The sequence below is a fragment of the Microtus pennsylvanicus genome, chromosome 3 (genome assembly GCF_037038515.1).
Source record: "Microtus pennsylvanicus isolate mMicPen1 chromosome 3, mMicPen1.hap1, whole genome shotgun sequence".
NCBI classification, from domain to species: Eukaryota; Metazoa; Chordata; class Mammalia; order Rodentia; family Cricetidae; genus Microtus; species Microtus pennsylvanicus.
The window spans coordinates 62,738,925-62,766,573 of record NC_134581.1 but is presented as its reverse complement, the minus strand read 5'-3'; the positions used below and the strand labels follow the sequence as shown (position 1 = coordinate 62,766,573).

At 49.6% G+C, this 27,649-nt stretch overlaps 2 protein-coding genes across 2 annotated transcripts in view; one reads left to right on the top strand and one right to left on the bottom strand.

The window, feature by feature from the left end:
* Positions 1-718: 718 nt before the first annotated feature.
* Positions 719-17,306, top strand: Cyp11a1 (cytochrome P450 family 11 subfamily A member 1). The gene is made up of 9 exons (XM_075967778.1): positions 719-1,082; positions 4,958-5,113; positions 8,507-8,706; positions 9,738-9,941; positions 11,381-11,538; positions 15,316-15,482; positions 15,760-15,838; positions 16,337-16,534; positions 16,955-17,306. Exons 1-9 carry the CDS (start codon positions 823-825, stop codon positions 17,108-17,110), a joined length of 1,578 nt encoding a protein of 525 aa, XP_075823893.1. The 5' UTR covers positions 719-822; the 3' UTR covers positions 17,111-17,306.
* Positions 17,307-18,699: 1,393 nt separating this feature from the next.
* Ccdc33 (coiled-coil domain containing 33) overlaps positions 18,700-27,649 on the bottom strand; it is a 99,112-nt gene continuing 90,162 nt past the window's right edge. The window contains 10 exon segments of the mRNA XM_075967777.1: positions 18,700-18,831; positions 19,617-19,730; positions 20,098-20,184; positions 20,783-20,841; positions 20,844-20,970; positions 21,332-21,498; positions 22,429-22,522; positions 22,608-22,739; positions 22,928-23,019; positions 23,295-23,457. Of these exon segments, the coding sequence (XP_075823892.1) occupies positions 18,706-18,831; positions 19,617-19,730; positions 20,098-20,184; positions 20,783-20,841; positions 20,844-20,970; positions 21,332-21,498; positions 22,429-22,522; positions 22,608-22,739; positions 22,928-23,019; positions 23,295-23,457 (1,161 nt within the window). The 3' untranslated portion in view covers positions 18,700-18,705.

Here is a 27,649-nt window from a genome sequence, read left to right as displayed (position 1 = left end):
GTAACATAGTAAGATCCTGTTTCCAAAAGCAAAAGAGGAAAGAGCATTTCTGGCGCAGTGGTGCATGCAGATAAGCCCAGGACTCGGGACACTGAGGCGGCGGGATCTCAAAATCAAGATGGAAATAATAAAGCAACACTTGCTAGTCCAGAGAACATGGAATATGTTTTGTTTGGCAAGAAGAAAAAGAAAAGTAGAACTTCAAGAATTAGGGAACTATTCAACATCAGCTAATAATCAATCATTTGTGAGTCCTGGAGCCACGAGAAAGTGGCCTGCTGTCCCACAGCTGGCCGTGTGGTCAGTCCCTCCTGACCTATGACCTCAGGCTACTGCTCATCTTCCAGGATGTTCGTCAGCACCGGAACTCTACCTAGCATCCAGCAGAAGGCCTTTTCCTGTAAAGCCGCGGGCAATGAGAACAAACCCAAGTGCTGAAAAGGACCTGGAGCCCAGAAGGAACTAGTGTCAGTCAGGAGGCTTAAGCCTCCTTTTCTTCCCCTGAAGGTAGAGATAGCAAACTTGCCTTTTAGGGTATCTAGAGGGTAGTGATCTTGGGGGCCCATAGGGTGGATGCTGACGTCAGAGGCCTGGAGTCCTCTGCCTGTGTTTGCTTATCCCGACTACAGATCTATCAGATAGAGCGTTGAAAAGTTCACTCTCTGAGTTTGGGAGGGGCTGTGTGGGCCCAGCCCTCCGGAGGAGGAGGGGGTAGGTCAGCGCTCCCTTGGCTTCCCTCCCGGCCTTGAGCTAGTGGTTATAAGTGTGGAGGTTAGGGGTAGAGACAGGCACACGGCAAGAAGTGGCAGTCGTGTGTACAGTATGCTGGCCAAGGGACTTTCCTTGCGCTCAGTGCTGGTCAAAGGCTGCCAACCTTTCTTGAGCCCTACCTGGCAGGGGCCAGTGCTGGCCATTGGAGGGGAAGCTGGCATCTCTACTAATAGTCCTCGGCCTTTCAGTGAGATCCCTTCCCCCAGTGACAATGGCTGGCTAAACCTGTACCACTTTTGGAAGAAGAATGGCACACACAGAATCCACTATCATCAAATACAGAGTTTCCAGAAGTACGGCCCCATTTACAGGTAAGCCTGGCAGAGGGCAGAGGCAGATATATGGGAGACACAGGGCCCCAGACAGGCTCAAACATTCTGCTTGGGGTCTCAGACTTGTGTCTACGTTCTTTCATTTCTTCAAGCCTAGGGATGGTGGTAAGAGAAGCATAGACCCTCCCAATTTATGGCCCCAAGATTTCAGCTTTCTCCTTTCCCAGTTCCTTGCAGGAAGTGCTGTGAGCAAACACACCTCCAATGCCCCCTTCACCTACCGTCCTCCAGACAAAAAGACCAGCTGGCTCTCTCTACCTTCAGGGGGGAGCTAGCTTTAGGTTCCCTGACTACTGGCTAAGCTCCCACCCCGCTTCAGGGCCAACCTCAGCTCCAGGCCCTTTGTGACTCCACACAAGTTGGTTTCCTAAGCATCTTCTAGGAGCAATGACCTTGTGGTCCGTGGCTTCTGAAATCTCAGGGTCTGTGGCCTATCCTCGCTTAACAGTACTTGTGGTCAGAAGTCTGTAGGCTACTTGTGGGCTTTTTTTCTTCTTTTCTTTTCTTTTTCTTTTTGGAGCTACTTCAAGAGATGGGCGGTGCCACAGTCATCAGGGAGCATGGAGGGCGATGCATTTCATCCTAAATGACAAGATCCTTAGCTCTGCTTTCAAGCTGCCCCAGTCAGAATGCCTTATTCCATCAGCTGCTCTTGCAGTCACTTTCATCTGAGTGTTGTGCTGTGTCCCTTGAAGTTGGCGTTCTCGCCCCCACAATATCTCCACTTTCTGGAAAGAGAAGGGACTTACCAAGGTCGTAGATCATCAGACTTAAGCGAATACTGGAAATCCAGTTTGTGCATCGCCTTGCTCCACATCGGGGTGATGCCACAGTTTATAGACTGGAAGGTAGCAAGCACTAAAAGGGAGGGACTCAAAGCACCACCCTCATGGTCCCCTCACCCCCATACCATGAAGGCTCCTTGCAGTCTTTGGAGAATGGCTGAGAAAATAAGGGAAGCATGAATGAATAATTGAAATCACATCTGTCCTTAACCTATATGGTCCTTTAGTACCACGAAGACTGACTACTGTGTGTGTCATGTGGAGTTGCTTCCCCAATGCATTCAATAGTTTTTCTCGTCCCTCTATTTGGTTTATTTTTTGTTTGTTTGTTTTTCAAGATAGGGTTTCTCTGTGTAGCTTTGGAGCCTGCCCTGGTTGTAGACTAGGTTGGCCTCAAACTCACAGAGATCTGCCTGACTCTTCCTCCCGAGTGCTGGGACTAAAGGTGTGTGCCACCACTACCCGGCTCCTTTTGTCTCTTTAAAACGATTTAAAATAGCAGTACAATAGACCATGTGTATGGACAGCTACATTTTGAGGACAGACTTTAAGTGAGCGTTGAGCTCACACCCTTAGATACAATGTTCTGATGAGTGTCTGTCTTTCAGGTATTCTGTTGATGTCAGATCGTCGCCTTGGGCTCAAGTCTCAGAAGTGAGGCTGATGATCCTGACAGCATTTCAAGGCCTTTTAGGATATAGCAAATATGGGATTGGATAGTGGAAGCTGGAAAAACACGGAAGGGGTGTTTTCTAGAGGCCGTGAACAAGCTGAGGAAGGCCATGGCTTGTGAAGGTGGGCCTGGGCTTAGACTCTGAGACAAAAGCTGTGCATTCCAGGAGGAGGATGAAGGAGAAAGAGGGAGAAATTAGGAGATAAGGAACACACACACACACACACACACACACACACACACACACACGGGAGGGAGACTTGAAGTAGGGTGATGAAATGGTCAAGAGGGAAGGAGCCAGAGATAGGAGAGAGGAACGAGAGATGGAAGGACAGAGATAGAGGGATAAAGGGGGGAGAGGAAGGGGAGAGAGAGAGAGAGGAGAGGAAGGACAGCTAGAAAGAGGGAAGGAGAGAAAGAGAAAGAGGGAGGAAGAATAGAGAGGAAGGGAAAAGGAAGGGGAAGGGAAGAAGGGGTGTCAGGAAGGGGGAGAAGAAACACCTAACATGTGTCTTATGTGTATAGATATTTGTTTTCTTATAAATCAGTGGATTGTTCTTAGGAAAAAGGTGGTGTAAACAAGAGGCAGACTCTCCTGTGGCCTTTTAGTAGTTGCTTGTGTGTGTGTGTGTGTGTGAGAGAGAGAGAGAGAGATAGTGGGGGGAGGAATGGGGGGGAGAGAGAGAGACTTACACACACAAGTGTATTGCCTCAGAGCTCTGGGAGTTAGACCCTGTGTAACATCAAGGTGCATCCGGAAGACTGGCTTCTTCTGGGATTACTCTCCTCAGCCTTTAGACCAGTCTTCTCACCTAGACACCGAGTCTTTCTTTTTCACGTCTCTGTTAGAATCTGTTTCTCTTAGAAGGACGCCCGGTCATGCATACAGTTGTGTGTTCCTGGGGACTGACTGTTAGAAGGACATCCGGTCATGTGTACAGTTGTGTGTTCCTGGGGACTGACTGTTAGAAGGACATCCGGTCATGTGTACAGTTGTGTGTTCCTGGGGACTGACTGTTAGAAGGACATCCGGTCATGTGTACAGTTGTGTGTTCCTGGGGACTGACTGTTAGAAGGACATCCGGTCATGTGTACAGTTGTGTGTTCCTGGGGACTGACTGTTAGAAGGACATCCGGTCATGTGTACAGTTGTGTATTCCTGGGGACTGACTGTTAGAAGGACATCCGGTCATGTGTACAGTTGTGTGTTCCTGGGGACTGACTGTTAGAAGGACACCCGGTCATGCGTACAGTTGTGTGTTCCTGGGGACTGACTGTTAGAAGGACATCCGGTCATGTGTACAGTTGTGTGTTCCTGGGGACTGACTGTTAGAAGGACACCCAGTCATGCGTACAGTTGTGTGTTCCTGGGGACTGACTGCAAAGCGCTCTGTGGGCCCTGTCACCTGTCAGCTTCATCCATACTTGGGACTTGATTTTTTTCTTCTTCTGCAGTTTTAAACAAACTTTAGAGTCAAACATGACACATATACCTATGACTACTGTAGCTCTTCCCGAGGGACCACTTCATGGACACTATCCTGCCTCACACAGCATACCCCAGGACCAGCCAAGCCCCGTCCCAAACCTTCCATTTGTAACCATGTCTACAAACTAAATCTTTGTCTTTAAACAAAGCTTTAGCTTAGATATTTAATTAGGCGTAAATGTGTGTAGTGGGGAGATAGGTGCGCATAAGTGCAGTTGCCCTCAGAGGCCAGGAGGGGGTGTTGGGTCTCCTGGAGTTATCCAACATGGGTGCTGGGGACCCAGCAAGAGTGGTATAGGCTTGGGACTGGAGCAATGGCTCAGAGGTTAAGAGCAGTGGCTACTCTTCCAGATCTCCTGAGTTCAATTCCTTGCAACCACATGGTGGCTCACAACCATCTATAATGAGATCTGGTGATCTCTTCTGGCCTGCAGGCAGAACACTGCATATGTAATAAATAAATCTTCTAAAAAAGAGTGGTATAGGCTCCTAGTTACTGAGTCATCGCATCAGCCCTGAAGTATTACGTGAAGGGCAGTATCTACACTGAATTACAGTTCTACAGGGGCCCGCTGGCCTGGAGCATGGGAGATGCAGGACATTCACTGCAGGGTAACATGGAAGTGTGCTATGGCTCCAAGTCCAGCAGGACAAGAAGACTCGGCATGGGTAGGCATGGTTACAAATGGAAGGTTTGGGATGGGCTAGACTGCTCCTGGGGTATGCTGTGTGAGGCAGGATAGTGTTCATGAAGTGGTCCTGTGGGAGGAGTCACAGTGGGCATAGGTATATGTGTCACGTTTGGCTCCTCAGCAGTTCCATGAGACTGAAGGCACATCTGTCTCCGTTTCATAGAGGAATCCGAGGCTGACCCAGTTCCAACATCAGTCTCCCTCATCTTTTCCAGGGAGAAGCTTGGCAGCGTGGAGTCTGTTTATATTCTGGACCCTGAAGACGCAGAACTGCTGTTTTTACACGAGGGTCCCTACCCAGAACGATACATTTTGCCCCCCTGGCTTGCCTATCACCAGTATTACCAGAGGCCCGTTGGGATCCTGTTTAAGTGAGTTCTGAGTGAACCCTGTGTGTATGGAGGGTGTTGGAGGGGGAGAGAGTGGGTCTTCTCATCTTCCTGCTCCATGAGGCAAAAGATGGTGATGATGATGGTGATGGTGGTGATGATAGGGAATTGTGCTGCAGACTTACGGGGAGGTGTCAGGCTGAGGTTCTTCAGGAGTGGCGAAGGACTTTTCTGAGTTCTCACTAATTGCTTTAGACATGAAGTGCCTCTTTATCAAGCACCTGCTGAGTACCAGGCCTTGTGCCAGGTGTTGGCAGCACAGTGGCAAATAAAGTGGGGTCCTGACAGCCTGCAGGAGCTGTGAGAAGCAGCAAATCCATCAGTGAAATGTAGACACTGTTTTCTACCAATCTGCTTGTTGAAAAATGTATTTATATATTGCTGGGGTTGAGCCTTGGCTCTGGTTCAGGTCCTGAGGAGGGGAAGGGGCGTTGGCACAAGAAAAACTTCTGACCACCAAATGGATTGAACTCAAGTGGCTCTGAATAGTTCAAGCCATATTCATTTCTACTTAACAGAGTTTTTCTTATCAGGCTTACATGAGCAGCTTTATTATTGGCTCCTATTTTTGACTTTAAGAAATACATCATACTTTAAGGAATACATTGTAGTCTTTATGAAAGCCCCCATTGTTCCCCCTTATGCTTCCCCAAATACACTTTCCCACCCCCTACATAACCATATTCCAGACAGAGAGCTCAGCATTTTTGCAAGCTTAACTAAATATGGAGACAGGCACATCCTGCACTCACAGCGCTTAAGTCAGCTGGCAGCTACTTGTGGTTACCAAGTTAAAAAGTGATAGACACAGGTACAGTGCTTTAAGAACAACAATATTCAAACCCAAACAATTCTCTCATGTCTGCAAGATATGCTTTTATACACTCCCCTTTCTACAAGAGGGTCCCATGTCTCAATCTCTGTAAGAGGCAGACATTGATAAAGCTCCCTTTTCCCATCTCACTATACCATACTTCTTCCACCAATATGAGCTCCTGTGTATAGTAAAGATGAATCCATCAATTCCAAAGTTTGCATTGTATCTTTTCCTCTTGGAGCATACCAGATCCTACCAATGATTCTAAGGTTGGTGTTCAGGGAACTTCCTCTCAACAGTAGGCACTATGTGTATTCCTGAGACTTTTTCCCTATTCTGTGTGTGCATACCTTACTCTCCTCTCCACAACTGTGAGACATGGTTAATGTCCCAAGTGGTGTTTTCTCATATGAACTCAACTATCTCCATTGGGTCAGAAAAGTTCCTAGGATTAGGAATTCCAGATAAGAGACTTGAGAAATGTTAGCCCCCTGCTGAATCTTAGAGGAAAATATTTGAGAAAGAGCAGAATTTCCAGAGAAAATTACAGTTGTATCATGAGGCTGACAAAGTAAAACTGAAAAACACCCAAAGAATCAATAATATAATGAGAGAGAAAAGAGTCTGTAAGCTGCATGAATTTTGCAAATTCGTATGCTGTCCCGTGGACTAGTGAGAGTCAATTTCCATGTGTGCTTTGCCCCGAGGAAACCCACTGGACAGTCATGTGTTGATCTGAGACTAGGCTGCAGATATCCTAACTATATATGCATATATATATATGCATATATATATGAATATATATATATATATTCATATAACACACACACTCTCTCACACACACACATTTCCTCTATATAGCCTAGAACTTCCTACAAGTTGCTATGTAGACCAGGTTGGCCCCAACCCACAGACATCAGCCTGTCTCTGCCTCCCTTAAAGATGAAAGACATGTACCACCACACCAATCATCACTGAAAAATTTAAATATGACTTGATCAAGGGCTGGCAAGGCCTTGGAGAAGCTGAGCTCTCTGGAGTAGCTGCTTCTCTCGTCAGCTGTGGAGGGAGCAGAAACCAGGCCTCTGTGTGGACAGTGCTTGGATCTTATCTCCTGAGACTGACTATTCCCAGGGGACACGATGACTGTGATCCACGCAGTGTTTCTAACTTTAGGGACATATGCCACAGAGTAGTTCCCCCAGGAGACATGGACTAGAATGCTTCTCCTGTGAAAAAACATTAGAAAACACAGAAAAACCAGGAAGCTTCCTAGCTGGTTGAGAGGGTGGTGGACAAGAAGGTAGCACGTACCAGTCACCATGTATGGACTTGGGTCCACAACAGAACTCTTCCGAAACGTAAAACTGAGTACAGAAGGCAAGTGCCCCCAAGTCTGACAGGTGTTTTAAAAATCTGGAAATAACTGTACACTTTTAAAGTATCTTTTAGGAGTATATTTAGATTCAGTAAAACCATACACAAAAAAGGGGGCAGGGACTCAGGCTAGGGAGCTCTCCAAGTGGTGAAGGTGTCCATGGGAGGACAAGGTAGGCTGGGGCCCTGAGTTTACAACATTCTTTGCGCCAAAGTTTTTATTTTTTAAATCCATGAATGTGTGTGTATGTCTGTGTGAGTGCATGCCATGTGTATACAGGTGCCCCTGAAGGCTAGGAGAGGACACTGGATCCTTTGGAGTTATGGTACATGGTTGTGAGTTGCTCTACAGGAATGCTGGGAACTGAACAAGAGCAAGAGCCATAAGCCATCTTGGCAGCTCACAACAACATTCTTAGACAAGCCAACTCCCAAATTAGGGAATGAGCTTTGCATAGGTTGATATTTTTATGTGTGTCATGAATTGAAATTTTAAATAAAAATTATATTTATGTGTGTACATACATGTGTATGTGTGTGGACACAAGCACACCATTGCACATGTGTGGTAGTCTAAGAATATGTTGTGGGAGTCATGTCTCTCCTTATATCATGTGGGTCCCAGGACTTGAGCTCAGATCTTCAGGCTTAGTGCTAAACACCTTTACCTGCTCAGATCCTAATCTCAAGGTTTTTATAAATGATTCTGAGTAGCTGGGGTTCCCAACGTAGTGAATTCTCAGATACTTTGGGGAGAAAAGGTCAGTTGGCTTCACCTGTGTGGGAATGAGAAAGATGAACGAGAAGGGTCTTCAATGGCAAGGTTGTGTAAGGATCAGAAGGCAGAGGAATACATGGAAGATGGGCTTAGAGGGGGGGTCAACTCAGACAACTCAGAGTTACTTCAAAGGAGATAAGCGTTTCGGGGTTTGGGGTTCTTGGTGGTGGGTGGCAGCGGCAGCTGTCAGTGTGGAAGACAGTTAGCTTTTGTTCTCTGTTGCCAGCTCTGGTCCATTCTCCTCTCCTAGGCCAGAGAGTGCGGGGAGGGATCAAGAGACAACCGTGAATATTGGGGAGTGGGGGAGACAGTGATGGTGCAGGCTCTGAAAACTAGAGAGCCCATCCAGTGCCTCTGCCAGGCCTGGACTCTGTGACCATGAGGTGGATGTGTATTTCCCCAGGAAGTCAGAAGCTTGGAAGAAAGATCGAATTATCTTAAACCAGGAGGTGATGACCCGCGACGCCATCAAGAACTTCATGCCCCTGATTGAAGGTGTAGCTCAAGACTTCATCAAGGTCTTGCACAGGCGCAACAAGGAGCAGAACTCTGGAAAATTTTTAGGGGACATCAGTGCTGACCTGTTCCGCTTTTCCTTTGAGGGTAAGGGTCTTACACTTGGCTGGAGGGAGTCGGGGCCAAGAGCCAGCTTGCAGTTGTATGGGTTGGCTTCTTTTTTTTTTTTTTTTTTTTTGGTTTTTTTTCGAGACAGGGTTTCTCTGTGGCTTTGGAGCCTGTCCTGGAACTAGCTCTGTAGACCAGGCTGGTTTGGAACTCATAGAGATCCGCCTGCCTCTGCCTCCCGAGTGCTGGGATTAAAGGCGTGTGCCACCATTGCCCGGCCTGGGTTGGCTTCTTGAATATGCTCTACTGTCTGTCACCCGGGAGGTAGCCAGGTTCCTCTCGTCTGACATTCATGTTGTGGGGTCCCCCAAACATAGATCTTCCATGCCACCATCCTCCAAAAGCCAGAGCTTGGCCTGGTCCTTCATGCTGCTAGTCTCCCCCTCTTAGAAACAGACCTCTGAAGTTGAGCAGGACAGAGGAGGCCTTCATGGTTGATCTGAGCTGGGTGTGGACAGACACCTAGAAGGTATTCCGACTGGGTAAGGTAGTCAGGCAGCTTAGACCAGGCAACAGTGCATGCATGTGGCTTAGTGGAGGTCATATGAGGCCTGTAGGAGATTTGGGGTACCCTGGGTATGAACTTGGCATTCAAATTCTTCATGTGATAGTTGAGAAAATTTGAAGGTGGTTGTGATCTTTTAGCTCTAAAAAGATTGAGTCTTGGGTAACTCAGACTGATATCCCAAGTCTCTCAGCTCATGTGTGACATAGTGAATTCAGTCAATTACAAGGGGAAATCCCTCTTGGACAGTTTTGTCCTGATTCAGTTCATCCTGTACATGCTTCCCACAAAAGCATCCTTTTCGGGGCCTCCCAATGAGGGACCTGAGTGCCTTCTTTCATCCTTCGGGGTTCAGGTCTCCATTTCTTCGTTCCTTCATTGGAGGAAGCTGAGGATGAGGGAGAGCTCCTGCGTGTGGTGGGCGTGGGTGGAGATAATTCTGGGAGCTGAGGTTCTCATATAGCCAGGTTGGAAGGGGGTCTTCAGCCTCAGCCTCCCACTGCAGCCGTCACCAGTGTCATGTTTGGGGAGCGCCTGGGGATGTTGGAGGAGATCGTGGACCCTGAATCCCAGCGGTTCGTCGATGCTGTCTACCAGATGTTCAACACTAGTGCCCCCATGCTCATCCTGCCTCCAGAACTCTTTCGATTCTTCAGAAGTAAGATCTGGAAGGACCATGCGGCTGCCTGGGATGTGATTTTTGATAAAGGTGAGGACTCCTCTGGCAATAATCAGAAAATGGGGTCACCAAACAGAGAGTGCATCTAGCTGAATCCCTGGCCTCAGGTTGCCTCTTTGTTTCAAGATTAGTCAATGGGTGCTAATTTCCCATTGAGGAAACTTCTGGTGAGAGGGATGAGTGTCAGGGCTGAAAGCTGACTATTGGAGGGTTTTTTTTTTTTTTTTTGGAGAAGGGGGAGTAAAGATGTCCATGGTGTTTCTTAACAGGTCTCATGACTAGGGGGTGGAGACATGGCTCAGCAGTTAAGGACACTTGCTGGTCTTAGAGAGCTTGAATTCTAGGACTCATATTAGGAGGCTCACAACTTCCTGTAACTCCAGCTCCAGGGGATTTGATGGGCTTTTCTGTCCTCCACAGGCGCCTACACACACACACACACACACACACACACACACACACACACACACACACGACAAATACACGTGTACACTTCATTTAAAAAAAATAAGCCCTTAAAAAAAACCCTTTTTAAAAAGTTGCTCGTTATCTATAGAGTTGATGGCTGGTGTCTGCGCCATAGTTGTCTGAGTGACAGAAGGCTTAGGGGGAGAGCTAGGGCCTATTGAGAGGGGAAGGTTGATGGATAAAACTGCCTGGGGTGTGGGGACATCAAATGTCACCTTGACCATCAGTCCCTACAGAAGCTTGGGCAATCAACAAACTCTGCCCATTCAGTAAAGTGCTTGATTGCAAGTGTGAAGACCTGAGTTCAATTTCCAGGACTCATAGTAATGCTTGCTTGTACTACAGCTCCCAGTGCTGGGAGACTGAGACATGTGGCTTCCTGGGGTTCACTGGCCAGCTACCCTAGACACTAGGTGAGTTCCAGACCAATGAGAGACCCCACCTCAAAGAAACAAAGTCCTTGAGGGTACCTCTACATACATATGTGAACCTGCACACATGGGCTCTCTCTCTCTCTCTCTCTCTCTCTCTCTCTCTCTCTCTCTCTCTCTCTCTCTCACACACACACACACACACACACACACACACACACACACACACACAGTGGGGAAGATCAAGAATTAAATGACAAGGGCTGGAAAACTGGCTTGGTTGTTAAGAGTGCTGGCTGCCCTCCCAGAGGACTCTGGTTCAACTCCTAATCTACATGGTATCCTATAACTGTGTGTGATTCCAGTCCCAATGATCCAGCACCCTCCTCTGGCCTTTATGGACATGGCACACACATGGTGCACAGACATCTGTGCAGGCAAAACATTAACACACATGAAGTGAAAAAAATTAAGGGAAAGAATTAAATGACAAAACAAATATGAAGGGGTTAGTACAAGAATGGAGGCTTAGTAAAATGGCTGCCTACTGGTAGGGGTTCCGGACTATCAAGCCCCTCCCACCCTCCCACCTACAGGGAGCCTCACTCTGTTCCTCCTCCTGCTCTACAGCTGATGAATACACTCAGAACTTCTACTGGGAGTTACGGCACAAGCAAGACTTCAACCAGTACCCTGGTGTCCTCTATAGCCTCCTGAATGGTAACAAGATGTCCTTCAAGAACATCCAGGCCAACATTACGGAGATGCTGGCAGGAGGAGTGGACACGGTGAGTGCTGTAGGGCCTGGCATGGGCTTCCCGGTGCCCACATGCTTCCTTCCCCACCAGCTGCCTTGTCAGAAGCACTGCTGTTAATACGAGGGTCTGGGCACACATGCATGATATGCTTCTCTCTCTTGGTGCCAGGCCCTAAATGGTAGTCTTTTAGAAGGGTAACATTAAAGTCCTGCCATGAACCTGTTTGGGGAGGCTGCTTGTTTGTTCCCGACTGTCCAGACCTGAAATAATCACTCAGAAACCATATTATTTACAATATTGTTTTGCCAATAGCTTAAGTGTATTTCTGACTAATTCTTATATCTTTTTTTTTTTTTTTTTTTTTTTTTTTTTTGGTTTTTCGAGACAGGGTTTCTCTGTGGCTTTGGAGCCTGTCCTGGAACTAGCTCTGTAGACCAGGCTGGTCTCGAACTCACAGAGATCCGCCTGCCTCTGCCTCCCGAGTGCTGGGATTAAAGGCGTGCGCCACCATCGCCCGGCTAATTCTTATATCTTAAATTCACCCATCTCCATTAATCTGTGAATCGCCACGTGACTGTGGCTTACTGGGTAAAGTTCTGTCTGGTGTCTGTCTCCGGCAGGGCTACAGGGCTTCTCCCTGACTCTGCCTACTTTCTCCCAGCATTCAGTTTAGTTTTCCCACCTAGCTCTATTCTGTTAAGCCACTGGCCAAAACAGATTTATTCATTAACCAATAAATCAACATATAGACAGGACCTCCTACACCAGGAACCAAACACTCTTCACAACCCATAGGGCAGGATCTGAGACTGACTCATCCGTGAGAAAGAAGGAATAACAGGTTCAGTTCCTGCATAGAACTTTGGTTGTTTTTGAGATGGGGGTTTCTGTAGCCCAGGGTGGCTTTGAACACACTATGTAGATAAGGTTGACTTTGAACTCTTGATCCTTCTGCCCCTACTCCCCGAATCTGGGGATTACAGGACTGCTATTACCATGTTCAATTTGTTAAAAAATTATTTTTTACATGTATGAGTGTTTTGCCTGCATATATATCTGCACCAAGTGAGTGCTGGTGCCTGGGGAGGATAGAAGGTGGTGTTGGGTCCCTTGGAACTGGCATTACAGTTGTAAGCCACCATAGGGTTGCCAAACATTGAATCCTCTTAGTTGTGGAGCCATCTCTCCTGCCCCGCGTTTGATTTTATGCAGTGCTGAGACCAAACCCAGGGCTTCTTGCATGGTAGGCAAGCATTCTGCCAGCTGAGCTGCATTTCCAGACCCTTTATGGTTTTCTTCGTTGCTGTTTCAGATAAGTTCTGAAGTAGAGTAAGTGGGTCGGGAATTCACTCTATAGGTCAGGCTGTCCTTGAACTCACATCAGTTCTTGTGCTTTGGCTCCCAAGTGCTGGAATTAGTGTTCTCAGCCCAGAGAACTAAGCTCCCAGGAGACTGTTGTCTTGGGAGCGTAAGCCATATTAACAGCACAGTGTAGATGAGCGGCTTTGACAACGGACACATTCTCTCACAGCTCGAAGCTATAAGCCATATCAAGGTGCGAACAGGACTGCTTCATTCCGAGGCTTGACGGTGGCCATCTCCCTTGTGTCTACATGTGGGCATCCCTCATGACTTCTGTCTTGCCTTCTTCCTCTTCTTAGGATATCAGTGCCTGGGCTAGAGCCTACACCACGTCTCCCCTTTACCCCATAGTCTCCTTAGAGGGCATATCCAAATGCAGTCACTTATGAGATATTAATAATTTAGATGAAGACATGTGTATTTGTGGCTGAAGGAAGGGTGATAACATGACTGTCATATGTCACAGGGCTAGATGGCAGAGGCATGCACAGCTACTGACCACTAGGAGAATTGAAAGGAGAATTGTTTGTGGGGATGGCGTTCAGTGTTGATCATGAGATTCCTCACAGGGAGGCAGTTTTGATTCCAACTGTAATTGGAATATCATCATGACGTGATCTGCTTGCAAAGTTCCACTCTTGACATCTCCACACCATCTAAATGATTCTTATTTTGGTGTCTTCAGCCTCAAAGAGAAGAGTTAGCACAGGCCAACAAAGACCAATTGACCTTGTGTACCAGCTTTTACAGATGTTCTTTGAGTGATCAGATGATGTTTTTAGAACAGAGTTGAGCAAGAATCTGACTCAGAGTTGAAGGTTGCAAAAAGACAGTGATGTGGATGGAGACAGTGGGGGCCAAGTTCTGGCGTGGATCCTCCACCCTGCGCCCTTGAAACATACCAACCTTTTAATTTATCCTGTGTCCTGTTGCCCAACAGACACCAAGGCCCCGTGACACTGTGGGGTCTATCACGGTCATCTTTTCTTTATAGGTGAACAGTGGCACAGAGAGGTTAAACAGCTGGGCTGAGGCACACAGTTAGCAGAGTAGAATGAGCTACCTTGTTCGCCTGCTATCCTGGGTATCTACCCTGTAGCTGGCCTTGGAGGCTCTGAGGTCAGTGTTTTCAAGGAGTCTATTTGCTTTCCGGGTAGATAAGGAATTCTAGGAACTGCCTTGGGGAAGATTCCTCAGTGTCTACAGTGTCTGTTACTAGGGCACTGGCCTTGTATTGGAGAGGTCATAGGAGAGATGCTAGCGGGGCAGCAGGCACATGTCCATGAAGCCTCCATACTTCATCTGCAGGCTCTGAGGAGCCAGGACTTAAAGCCAAGAAGTAACTTGACATTGTTTCCACTTTTATCTCTGCTGGGAAGATAGAGGTGTGCATATTTAAACCTTTTGGATAGAAATATGATCCTTGACAATGTGTCTACAATCCTCGTCCTCTGCCCCAGGAGGGAGTGTGGTCCAGGCTGAGGCCTCTGTCTGCTTAGTCTGCTGACCTGGGTGAGTCTGAGACTGTGGGGCTTGAGCAGGGTCACTGAGGCCTCCAGTGGAAGACCAACGGCTGCAGCCTCTGCTTCTCGTTGAAGTTACATTGTGAATCCCAGTACGTCTTTTGCACCAACTGCAGCAAAGATGGAGAACAGATCTGTGGTCTGGCTTAAGGATGGTTGAGTCTTGTTTTCTGTTATTGGGGTTAATGCTGAGACTCAGTTGTCTCTCAGTGACACCAAAGGAATGACGGTCATTTCAGTGGATAAATTTGTTTTGTTTTGTTTTATTTCATTTTGCTTTTTGAGACAGGGTTTCTCTGTGTAGCCCTGGCTGTCCTGGAACTCACTCTGTTGACCTTGAACTCAGAGATCTGCCTGCTCTGTCTCTCAAGTGTTGGGATTAAAGGCCTGTGCCATGATGCCTTTGACATGGGTAGACAAACCTTACAGAAGTATAAATGTGGTTTCTGGAAGCTTCTGGAGCCCTCTGGAAGAGGACATTGGCTGTGTAGCTCTATTGGTTAGGAGATGAAAGAGAGCTGGGTTCACACGGGATGAAGGCGGAGGCAAATCCTGCTCTGAACATCCATCCCTTGGCATTAACTATTTTTGAGCCAGTGTATCAGGTAGCCCAGGCTGACCTTGAACTTGTGTAACTGAGGATAACATCCTGCCTCCCAAATGTACCAACACACCCAGTTTATATGGTACTGGGGACTGAACTCCAGACCTTGTGCATGTTAGGCAAGCACTCCATCACAAGCTCCCTACCTGGACACCAAGAAAACCTTAAACATTGTTCTTTCAAAGGTTTTGCAACTGGTCTTGGATACGGGGGGTTGAGAGTAGAAGACAGGGAAGTTCTTTAAGGTAGGTCATAGACACTGTGTCACCTTGAAGTGACGGGCCTTCCTGGCTTTTGCAATCTTTGTATTTCTACCAGACATCCATGACCCTGCTGTGGATCTTTTACGAGATGGCACACAACTTGAAAGTACAGGAGATGCTGCGGGAAGAGGTTCTGGCTGCCCGGCGCCAGGCCCAGGGCGATATGGTCAAGATGGTGCAGTTGGTCCCACTTCTAAAAGCCAGCATCAAGGAGACCCTGAGGCAAGTCTAGCAAACCCATGCCTCCCCATCCCCAAGCCCCTGGGGAAGGGTTCCAGGGATGGGCTAGTGGAGGAGAGTAGAAATAGGAAGGGAGAAGTGTGGAAGGGGTGAATAGGACTGGGGAGTGAGAACTAGAACCAAGTCCTGCCTTAGTTTCTCCCTGTAGTCGGGGGGGGGGGAGGACTGCAATGCTAGGTTGGTGTGGGAGTCAGGGTAGGGGATACATCCCTGTTCCAGGATCTGAGGCCATCTATCTCTGAGGGCCCTCTTTCTGCAGGCTCCACCCCATCGCTGTGACCTTGCAGAGGTATCTTGCAAGTGATGTGGTGCTTCATAATTACAAGATTCCTGCCAAGGTAGGACTCAGGTGCTCTGTTAGTCACACAGAGGAGAGGAGGGAGCAGGTTTCAATTCTAACTAGATGGTGGTGATGGGGGCTTCTCTCTGGGCCTTTCTTCCTGATGCTGGGGCATTGGTGGGGCACTCAGACGCGGCAATCTCAGTTTGCGTGAACAGTAGTGGCAGTGGGCATGATGGGTAATGAATTCTGGAGTTCAGGGCTACAAGGCTAACCTGGCTGGCATTTCTGGGTTGAGGTATGGCAAGGGTTGAGAACAGCATAGGAAAACCCCATGGGTTCTTCCTTAGCTTTGTGTCTTCAGCCTTCATCAAGGTTCACAGAGGGGTAGGAGTCCTGTTTGAAGCTACACAGTGGGCAGAAGGCCCTGCTCTGTCCTGTCTTGGATAGCTGGGAAGCTAGGCTTGGAAGCAGGGTCCCAAGGAAGCTGGGGTTAGGGTTGTACTCGGAATGGTGGGGAGCTGGAACCACTCAGATTTTGTTACCTTGCTCCTAGACATTGGTGCAGGTGTCTATCTATGCCATGGGCCGAGAACCCAACTACTTCTCCAACCCAGACAAGTTTGACCCAACTCGCTGGCTGGAAAAAAGCAAAAATAGCACCCACTTCAAGTACTTGGGCTTTGGCTGGGGTATTAGACAGTGTCTGGGCCGGCGGATTGCGGAGCTGGAGATGACCACCCTCCTCATCAACGTGAGTGGGGCTCTGGGACATGGCAGCACCCTGGGAAGTCATCAACATTCCTCCCTCCATCTCAGAATCCAGGGAGTGCAGCCTCAGGGCTCACCAATCTACCCCAACTCCCAGCTGCCTCCTCATTTGGACTAACCTACTTCTTACCTATCCATTGACGTCCCTTGAGCATCTATCTATCTGTCCACACTCAGGAGGTGAAGTGGGAGACGTTGCTGAACATATTAGTTAAGGTCAAAGGTAAAGTCATGGAACAGAGCACGCAGGACCCATTTAGACGTGGTGAGAGTGAATAATTTGTGGCATGTTCTTTAGCTCATACTCAACATAACAACCCTGTGCGTAGAGATGTCAAGTGGGTGTGACCTAGGGGAGACAAATCCTCCTTTCCATTCCTCAAGCCTACCTCCTCTTCTTCAGGTGCTGGAGAACTTCAGAATTGAAGTTCAAAGTCTCTCTGATATGGGGACCAAGTTCAGTCTCCTCCTGTTGCCTGAGAAGCCCATCCTCTTCAACTTCCAGCCTCTCAAGAAGGACCTCGGCACCACCATGATCAGACAGGGTGGCACTGTCTGAACTGCAGGCTGGAGTCACATGGGGCGATGGCCCTATGGGGGCCTTTGGGCAGGTGTCTCTGTCTCCAGAAACACCTGCTCCCTTTGGATGGTTCTGAGCTCTCAGGGGCTACCTGCTTAGGTTAGCTGGGTCCTCCTCTTCTTTATCCACTCTCCTCCTTTACTTACCCAGAAAGTTAATAAACAGATGAACTCTGCAGAGTGTTTTCATTCCTAGAAGATCTCTAAGACATTCATTACCCCCGTGGAGATGAACCCTGATCCTTGGTCAGCAGTGGGATGAGCGGCATTTAGGAAGATGGGAAGCTGTTGTGCAGCCCAACTGTGATCCCCACCCCCCCATCAGTTCAGGAGTTAGCAGAATCGACACTGAGATCGCTAAGGGATCTAAATGAGATCTATCAGGAGAGGCTAGTACCATCAATCCAGGAGTTATCAACGGACCCATGGGGCTCTGCTGTGGGGACAGGGTGGCCAGGGAGATGTGAGTAATCCCTGTCCTCCTGTGTGGAACCGCATGTGGTGAAACATCACGCCACCAAGAGGCTGAAGTGAGGTGATGGGGCCTGACGACAGAAGGCCAAAAGGCTCCACACCCTCTGCTGCCCATCCTGTGGGCACGCCCCTGGTCTGTTTTCTTGCCCCAGGGGGGGTGTATTCTAAGAGCACAGGATGGAGTCTGCTCAGAATTTGGTTTATATGACATCTGTCTCTGTCCAGATCTATCTAGACCGTCTGGTTCTATATCGTGCCATGAGCAGGTGCCAGATTCTTGCTAGCCCTTGGCTACCAGAGTCTAAGTCCTGTAGATAGGTGTAGAGGCCAGGCCAGCTCCAAACAGCAGTCAAGCTGGCTTGGTCCTTTCTAGTAAGGCTGAAAGTTCTGGGTCCACTCTTGAGCCCTTTGTTTCTCCCTAGTCTATGGCCCTCCTCCCATGTCTCTCTTTGTGTTTCATGCTGTCTTTCTCTCCTCTCATCGGTGACTCAGAAATTTCAGTGCTGCACAGGGCCTCCTTGCCAAGACAGATGCTCTGCATGGGATAGATGAAGAATGTGGAGGTCAGAGAGATTTCCAGTCACTTAGAGTCATCCAGAATGCTCATGGCCAGAACCCAAGCTAGCTGGGACTCCAGTCTTCATGACTTCCTGCCTCTGACTATATTTGTACACCATATCATCAACTCTGCCAGGCATGACGGGATATCCAAGTAGTGTCATAGGAGAGCTTCAGTCTTTCTGTTCCCAGGACACTTGGAAGTCCTAAGCCTGAATGAAAGGGTACCAGAAATGAAAAGGTATTGGGGATTGATGGGAAACATGGCCTCCCGTCTTGCACAGAGCTTGGCTTCAGGCACCTTATTTCTGGTCTCCATGGTCTCCTCAGCATTCTCCACAGATCATAGTAGTGTTGGCTTTCCGGGTCAGACAATAGGTACAAGGCAGCCTCAGCCCAGGACTCAAGCTGGATGTGAAAATAGCCGCTGATCCACTGCCAGCTGCCGCGCTCCAGGAAAGAGACAAACACGTATTGAGTTCTAGCATTTACTAAAGACATCTTTGGGGTGGGGATGACTCCTCAGCACATGGGGAAGGAGGCTCAGGTCTTCTGGGAGTGAAAAATCTCAATCTTGGAGTTTGAGGGTCTGTTGAACTTCATGTCTGAGTGGGGCAGTGAGGGTTCCAGTTTGGAGGACTGTTGGAGATCCTTGGCCACTCCAGCACTCTGTGACATACAATATAGGGCAGATAAGTATATGCCCATTCCCAGGGTACACTGTCTTGGGGCATCTTGTGTGGTAAGTCATGCTTCTGAGGATCCAAACCCAGCAGGCTGTGGCATTTTATCATTGCGGGTGACCCTAATTCCTCTGGGTCCCTAGGACTACATGAGCTTGTAGAAGTAATGCTATGCCCCCTGGACGGCCTCAGGTTCTGTTTAGGGCCGGTAGAGCCTTGGCTGCAAAGTGCCGATAGATTGAAAGTAGGAGAATCAGGACCTTTTGCTGTAGGGTATGAAGTCTCCAGGGCTGGGCTTGGGGTGGGGGTGGGGACACTGATGTGATTGATCTACTTGTTCCTGGGAAGAAGGGAATGTGAATCTATCCCCAGTGTTGATGTCATCTAAGAAGGAAGCTAAACAGAAATCTATTGCACTAGAAATTGTGTAGGAAGAGGTACAAGGTATTCTGCCCATGTGTGATGGCAGAGTAGAGCCAGAATACTCTAGAAATGCCTGTGAAGGCCATGTCTCACCCATAGTTATCTCCTCCTTGAGGTTTAGGACAACTAATGGGGAAGGGGACTTGTTGGCAGGCATTCCTGTCCCTTCAGACGAGTGGGGGAATGGAGGTCACTTGATTATCCAGTTTGTTAATGGTGGGACCTCAGCTCTAGACTTCTGATATCTAGCTTAAGATCTATCCCCCAAGTTTTTCTCGGGGCCTCATGATTGGAGGTTAGGATGGTTTTTAACCTATCACCCAGGAACTCTGTGTCAGGGTGACTCACAGGCTGGTCTATGATGATGGAGTTTGACGGGTGTCCAAAACCATGTTGTTGCTCCTGAAGCCGTATGGCCAAGTTTTGCTTCTCTCGTGCCCAGTGGCGAGCTGAGTCCTCAAGCTGCAGATTTGGAGAGGGGAATTTGGAGAGGCAGAAGTTAGCACAGCTCCTCCCCAAGAGCTAGGACAGGGTCTGGGCTTGTCTTCTGGGAAAAGGCAAAGCCCTGGCAGTAGCAGAGGTGAGGAGTCAAACAGGCAGCCTAAGACACAGACAGATCTCAGCAGTCCGCATAGAGTGCATACTCTGAGCGGCATCCACACCGGGCTTCACTCTGGTCACGGACCAAGGCTGACCTGGTTACATAATGGGCCCTAATTATGGAGCTGTACATTGGGTCTTGACCCTACTTGTATACTAGGCATTGCTCCTGGCCAGAGGCTGCACTGTGAGCTTGCTCTAGGCTGATCAACTCCAGCATCTCACCTACCTGGTTTTCCAGGGACAAGATCCGACTCTGAGCTTGTTCTAGCTTGGCCAGGAGGTTAAATTTGTCTGAAGTACCACCAAGGAGATCCTGTGGGATCAGACGCTCACGTGAGACCCCATATGGGAGCTGAGGCCATGACTGAGGAAGCCCCAGGTGCTGCAGGAAAACCCAGCCAGGCGTGGGTTTCAAATTCAGTGGTAGACACAGCGCCTCAGTCCTGGGCCAGGGCCTCTGCTTAGCATCTGCATAGGGCTTGGTGTGCATTGTTTCCCACTCAGATTAGAGACTCTGACATCACATAGATTCCAGGCTGGCCTTGAACTCACTATGTAATAGGATAACCTTGACTTCTTGTTCTCATGCTTCCATCTCCTGAGTGCTGGGATTACAGGCGTGTGTAGGTTTATGCAGTGCTGGGGATTGAACACAGGGCTTCATATATGCTAGACAAATACTCTACTCACTTAGCTACACCCCCAACTCACACCTAATAACATTACCAGCTGCTTATGTAAAATGTACTAATGAACTCCCTTTAATACCAGGAGGCAGTTGAGCTGGGAGTCTTTTTGTAGATGAAGGTTCAGCAAAACAATGGATGCCCATCTTTCATGTTTTACCTGTCTGCCGGTGCATTGGGACATTCCAAACAGAACTGACTTCCTGGATGAACACAAACACTCACCTGTGCCCTCTTGCCACCATAGCTTCAAACATTGACTCTGGGTTTGTGTACAAAGGGGTATTTGAAGTAGTCCCCGGGACACCCACCTGTGCTGGCAGGGTCTCTGTGCACGTGGAGTGGCCCGGGCCATTTGTGTCTCGTAGCCTCTCTGCCAAGTCTCCACCTGCTCCCAACTCCCTGGGATCCACCTGGGATGGGGAAAAGGGCTCTCCAAGGCTGCACCAATCCCAGACGGTTCTGAGAGGCCCATGGTGGGAGGAGGGTGTCCAAGTGGGAGCAAGCCAGGTGGTAGGTGGAGTCAGGGTTCAGGGGTCAAGGGTGAGCTAGGGCCTTGCTCTCTCCCAGGGCTCTAAACGAGGGCAAAGCATTCATCTTAGGATCATGAGCGCAAAGAGTGCAAGGCGTCAATATGAGTTTCTGGTGCCACTGGGTGCTGGGAAGCCCAGATTCTGGGCTGGATCTTTAACCTGGCTCATGCTGGGGGTGACTGTGGAGTACATGCTGACCAGTGCCCGCAGGCTCCAGCCAGGTTGTGTTGGCGGCTCTTACCGGCAGGGCCTGCTGCTGCAGGATGATGGGGGCTGACTGCTGACGGTTCTTTTCCAACTCTGCCCGCAGCCTTGTGTTTTCAGCCAGCAGTATGGAGTAAAGATCGGCAGCCATGTTCTCTCCCGTGGGGCCCAGGTGAATGCCAGAGGTGGTGAACACGGGGAAGGCTGTAAACATAGTCACTCGTGCTTGTGACATGGGCTTTCTAGCCTTTCTGTTCTCATTTTTCCCAGCATTTTGTTCCATTCTGCTCCCAAGCTAGCAATGGCTCCCTTTTGCCAGTGGAGTCAGATCCACGTCCCCCAGGCTGTTTAGGATCTTAGTCCACTGTTTTCCCTGTTCCTCCCTGCTCATTCGTCCTTGTATTTGTCTCTCTGGTCCTGACCTGGTTGTTGCCCTCCATAGATGCTAGCCCACATTCTAGGTGGCTTAAGGAGCCCTGAGATATTCATTGTTTTCTAAAGACTTTCAGATCCCAGGTGCCTAGCCATCAGTGAAGACTGAACCCAGAGCCAGGCATACAGAGATACTTTGGGGGAGTCTCTCCACGTGGCCAGGGAGATATCTGACCTGATATGGTGTCATTTTATTCTTTCCTGCTTATCAGAGCTATCTTTTATTGACAGTTGTGGATAGCTGTGGTTTTCACCGATGAGGAAAATAAACTGATCCCATCAGAGTGGTTTTGTCTTTTGCTTTGTGGAGGCAGAATAGAAAAGATGCCAAGGGGGGCAGGGAGGAAGCGGAGGACGCGGGCACTGTGGCCTAGGAGGCCTTCCATCTGGGGAAGTCTTTCTCTGCTCCTGTGGTTCATGGGGCCTCAACCCTAGAGGTCTGGTCTCTGTCTGCTTGGCTCACATGGTATCCTTGTGTCCTAAGACATTTCGTGACAGAAGAAGGGCTCTGATCACCATGGAAGCTCTCTGAACCTGAGAGAGGAGAGGACTAACACTATCTCGGGTGTCTCTCTCCTGCTCACAGACATAGAAGAGCACTGCCCCCTCTCTGAAAGTTCTTGTGAAGCTGGAGGGCTCCAGGGTAGGACAACAAGCTGGAAAGTAATTTACTCCGAGATCTACCTTGGGGAGCAGGCTCACCCATGTTGGGCTTCCCCTGTGGCCTGCTCGACAGTGCTGGCTCCTTCCTCTCACGGAGCCTTTCTTCCAGTACCTGCTCCATTTTCTCAATCACCTGGTGACAGAAACCAAGGCTGGGCTGGCCCAAGAGCTCCACAACCTCTAGGCTGCAGCACCTCCTGGGCAGCCCCAGCACCTGCCTTCTCCTGGTGCCGCACAGTGTCCTCCAGGGCCTTCATCTTCTGCAGCTTGTCCTGGTACCGCTTCAGTTGAGCGGCCTGCGGCTGCTGGGCCTGGTACAGAAGCAGCAACTCCTTCTCTCTATCATTCTTCTGCAGGATGGAGGCGAATGGGTGCCTGGGAGTTATCTCAGCCACAAGGGTGCACGTGGCATCCTGCTGCACCCTGCGCAGCCGGCCAGGTTCCCTCCCCACCGTGTGCTTTCTTTCTGCTCTGGAACATTTCCCAGGACTTTTCTCGGTGGTGGCACTGTTCCCCTGGCCACCAAGCCTTGGCTTACCCGAATCAGCTCGTTCTGCAGGTGTTGCACCCTGTCTCGCAGCCTCTTTATGTCCAGTTCACTCAGCAGTAGCCTCTGCTTCATGGACACCGCTGGGGTGGAAAGAAGCTGGCTTGAGAGCAGATGGAGGCAAGGGTACCCAGCCTTGGGGCTTGACTCAGGATTGTACTTTCTGTCCCCCCCCCCCCCCAGGATGCTATAGCTGGGCAGATTGTGCAAGTAAGTCTACAGGGAGGAGCAGGAGGGGTAGGGGACTTGTGGGACACACATCTGGAGAAAGCTCCCCATCACCCTGGCAAAGAGCCGCGTGAGCCCCAGACTAAGCTCAGCCCAGAGCCTGGGCCCCAGTAGGTATCCAAAGGCTCACCCAGGTCCTCCTCTTCAGCTCTGCTCTGTTTTTCTTCTAAGTTCTGCTGGGTCAGGTGACTCCTCAGCGTGCGGTTCTCCTCCTCCAGGATGTTGGTTTGCTTCCTCAGTGCCAGGATGTCCTCTGCCATCTTCTGCATGGCCCGCCGGTAGTTGTTCATCTCCTATGATCCCAGAATCCTCCGCTGAACCCTTACTCCATGCCCAACCCCCCAGGACTACGTCTGCACCCACAGTAAGCCTACTCAACTCAATGAGCGATTGCCCAGAAGAGGGGTTGGGCATGGTCCCCATCTCCTGGTAGCATTAGGACAGCCACACTAAGGTGCCTCCTCTGGGACCACAATAATTCATATGACACCAGGGGTTGCTAGGATTCAGGAATCAGGTGAGGAAGCCTGCAGGCAACAGCCTCAAAGCACGCAGCCACGTTTCTGTGTTCTGAGTAAATCTACAGCTTCACCTTCTCTTTCCTTCAGCCCCCTCGTCTAACCCAACTCCTTCTTAGACTGCCCACTGAAGCCACTTGGGAGCTGACCTACCATCAGCTTCCCAAACAGCCCAGCATCCAAGAAGAGACACCAAATAGACCCTAGAGACTTAGGTAAGATCTCAAGGTCAAGGTGTCAGGATCCAGATATAAAATGAGGAAGATGCAGGAGATGGGGGCAGGAGCTGACTCACGTCTGGAAGGGCAATAATCATAGTGTTGGTGTTCGCTGGGCTTCCCCCACACCCCAAGCCTCCTGCTAAGGGCTTTAGGTGTTTTTCTGCATTCAACCCCTAGTAAGCCTATGGGATAGGTATTATTGTCACCCCCACTTTACAAAGGAGGAAACTGAAGCCCCAAAGAAGCGAGCAACCTACTCAGTGATGAGAGCAATAGATAGTAAAGTCAGGGCCTGAATCAAGCCTGCTGGGGCTGGTGCTTGAGTCTGGTTTTTTATTTTTATTTTTTACAAAACAAAAGTCTGCTCATATATGTACAGGACAACTGAGATGAATTTTCGTGCATTATGTGTGCGTGTGTATGCATGCGTACATGTGTTGGTATGTGTGTGTGCTCAGTCTTGGGTGTCAACCTCAAGAATGAGATCCACTCTTTGAAACAGAGCAACTTCTCATTGGCCTGGAGCTCACCAGTCAGACTAAATTGGTTGGTCAGTGAGTCCTAAGGGTCCTCCTGTCTCCACTTCCCTCTTGCTGGGATGATAAACACTCAGTCACCATGCCTGACATTTACATGGGTGCTGGACATCAAACTCAAGATCCTGCACTTGCAAGGCAAGCACTTTACCCACTGAGCCATATCTCCAGCCCTGTATTTTGCTTGTCAATCGGATTCTGTACCATTGTTACAAGTCTCAAGTACACAGTATCTTAAGATAAATATTATTTAAAGAGAGGAGAGTGAGAGAATGAGTCAAGACACAGCCAGTAAGGTCCTGGAAGAGTAGATCTCAGAGAAGGACTTAGGGGTAAAGAGGGAGGATGCAAGTAGGCTATCTGAGTTGTCTGTAGACTTCCAGGCTGTGGGAAGCCTTGCTCCTGTGGGTGGGCCTCACAGACCTAGCCTGACTCCCAGGCCCCACAAAGAACAACTCTACATGCAATTTCCCCTGGTCTTCTGCTGCCTGGTGTGTGTGTGAGATCCAGCTACATTCCCAGTTATACTCTCCCACCTGCTGCCTGGGGTGAGGGGATCCAGCTATATCCAAGCTATGGTCTCCCACCTGCTGCCTGGGGTGAGGGGATCCAGCTATATCCAAGCTACTGTCTCCCACCTGCTGCCTGGGGTGAGGGGATCCAGCTATATCCAAGCTACGGTCTCCCACCTGCTGCCTGGGGTGAGGGGATCCAGCTATATCCAAGCTATGGTCTCCCACCTGCTGCATGGTGGGGCACAGCTTCTAGGGGAGGGGTCCCCAGTCAGCAGGATTTCATTAGACACCGCTTGTTGTCTGCCGTTGCCGTCTAGCCGTCTGGCTATAGTCTCTCTGACGGTGCCACTGCTGGCTCTATCTCCCTAGCATCTGTTGTGGTTTCCCCAGATCTGCACCCATCTGGCGTCCTCAGTCAGGGTGCTTACTGGGACCCTGGACCTGGGACCGCATGCGCGTGCACACACACATACATACACATGCACACTCATGCACATACTTACTTTGGAGTCAGGGACATGTGTGGAGTTTGGGACCTCCTGGCGGCCCAGGAGTTGCTGAGAGCTCAGGATGGGCTTTTCAGGTGTGCGTGGGGGGCACTATTCTCAGTCTGTCTCTTTTGGGCTTCAATGGCTACTTCACTTCACAGATCCTTCCCTTTTCCTTCTTCCTACCATGGGCCTGCTGGCTCCCCCTCTGCTGAGTGGTTAGGGCACATCCCAAGACTGACTGCATCTAGGGCCCAGGGCTTGACTGGAGGAAGTCTCTGATATTTCAAAAGAGGGGATCATCTCCTGTCCTCCCCAGCTACTTCAACCTCCTCTCACGCTGCTTGGATTACAGCAGCCCCAGTGCAGTTACTGGTTTCTAAGTTATTGCCTCAACACAGACACATTCCTAGGTCTATGGTCAAGGATGCTCCATTCAGCAGTTTGTAGTCTTATACTATGGCTTCTCTCATGTCTGGTTGCATGGAGTGTCCTAGAATTAGTTGTCCTGGTTCAGAGAGAAGGCCACGCTCTATTGTGAAATGAAGGGATCGCGTGGAGAATTAACACAAACTTAACTGGGATGAGATGGGAACATGCACACAAAAGGAATTCTGGGGAAAGGTTGCAGCCCCTCGGCCCCTCTTACAGGATCTGGGCAGCCCACTTCTCATTCAGGGGATTATCGTTTTTAAGATCTCACTCTTCCCCAACTCTGCAGTTCTGGGATGTGGGGGAAGTAAGTATTGCTCTTTTATTTTTACCCTCCCCCATCGATAAAGGAAACAGAGATCATAGCAACAAAGGAAAGGACAGAGGGAGAGGTTGGCTTCTGGTGAGGCGGCCCCCTGCCTCAGCCATCAGGTCCTTCTAGAGGAGGGTCAGTGGGTCCTGGGGACTCCATCCCTTGAAGCCTCATCTTCCTCCCAGACTCTTAGCCTAGCCCTGCCTGGTCCGTGGGAATGAGGCCTCCATAGAGAGACAGTATGACCTCCTGACTCAGCCTCTCAACTCCAGCCAGGGCTCTGTTTCTGTGGGGATCTCAGCTGCCCCCATTTGCATGGCTGAGTGGGGACCTTGGCAGCACAGCTGGGCTGGCAGACCACAAGGTTCAAGTTAGCAGCCCTGATCTCTGGCCACAGCCTGCAGCCGGGTTATCCTCAGGGCCATGTTCTACATCACGTTCTGGCCTTGAAAACACACAGGACACCCTGTTCCAGATTCTCTTTACAATCTCACTCTCTAGTTACCTCCTGGGGGAAGGACAACGTGGTGGCCTCAGGGGCGCTGACTCAAATGCCTGACCCTGAGGACCCTTCACACCCTCCTCGCCCACTGGCTCCCTCCACCCAACCCTCAGAGCCTGCCAGAGTGAGGAATGTCAGAGTGCCAGGTTTTAGTTTCCCCGCTGCCCAGGAGTATTTGTGGGCTTTACCACATCCATAGCTCTCTGTGGGCTCAGGAAGTGGGGTGCCCGACCTTAGGCTTCAGTGCCCTCATCTGTGGATACAAAATCAGCCCCAAGAACAACTGTGATATGAGAGCTAATAAGAAGGTTAGCCCTGGCCCTGGCACTAGGGTGCCTGGGGACAGTAACTCAAGGGAACCACTTTAAGGTGCTTTAAAACACTCCAGAATGGCCCTGGTCACTGGGCCCAGAAATTCTTCTTATATGATGAGACCTAGTTTACTGGACGGAGGTTCATTTCCACTGAGGAGGAGGGTGGGAACTCTCTGAGCCCAAGAGAGATACTTAGACTATGGTCAGAGCTTTCGCTGAAGTCTGAAGCACATCACCCAGTGAGGACCCAGCACGCATCTGGCTGCCACCAATTGTGTAGTCAGAAGAGACCTTGTATCATCACTATACAGATGGGGAAACTGAGGCTGGAAGTAGTGTGCTCCAGAGACTGTCATAAAGCCTGCGCCTGAAGCATCACAATAACCCCCTTGGTGGTCAAGGCTTGCTGAGTGCCACTTTGTACAGTTCTGGGTCACATAGAGCCTGGAGCAGAGACAAGCAAGACTGTCCCTTCCCACAGTGGTCCACCTCTACACTGAGGGGGTAGCAGATGCTTCCTTGTCTGTGGAAGAAGGGGCCTCCAGAAGGCCTATTCCCAGCTTAGTAAGCCTGGAGAGCTTCCTGGAGGCAGTGACAACCCAAACCTCTCTCAGGATGAGAGTGGTACCTGGAGGAAGGGGCTTCC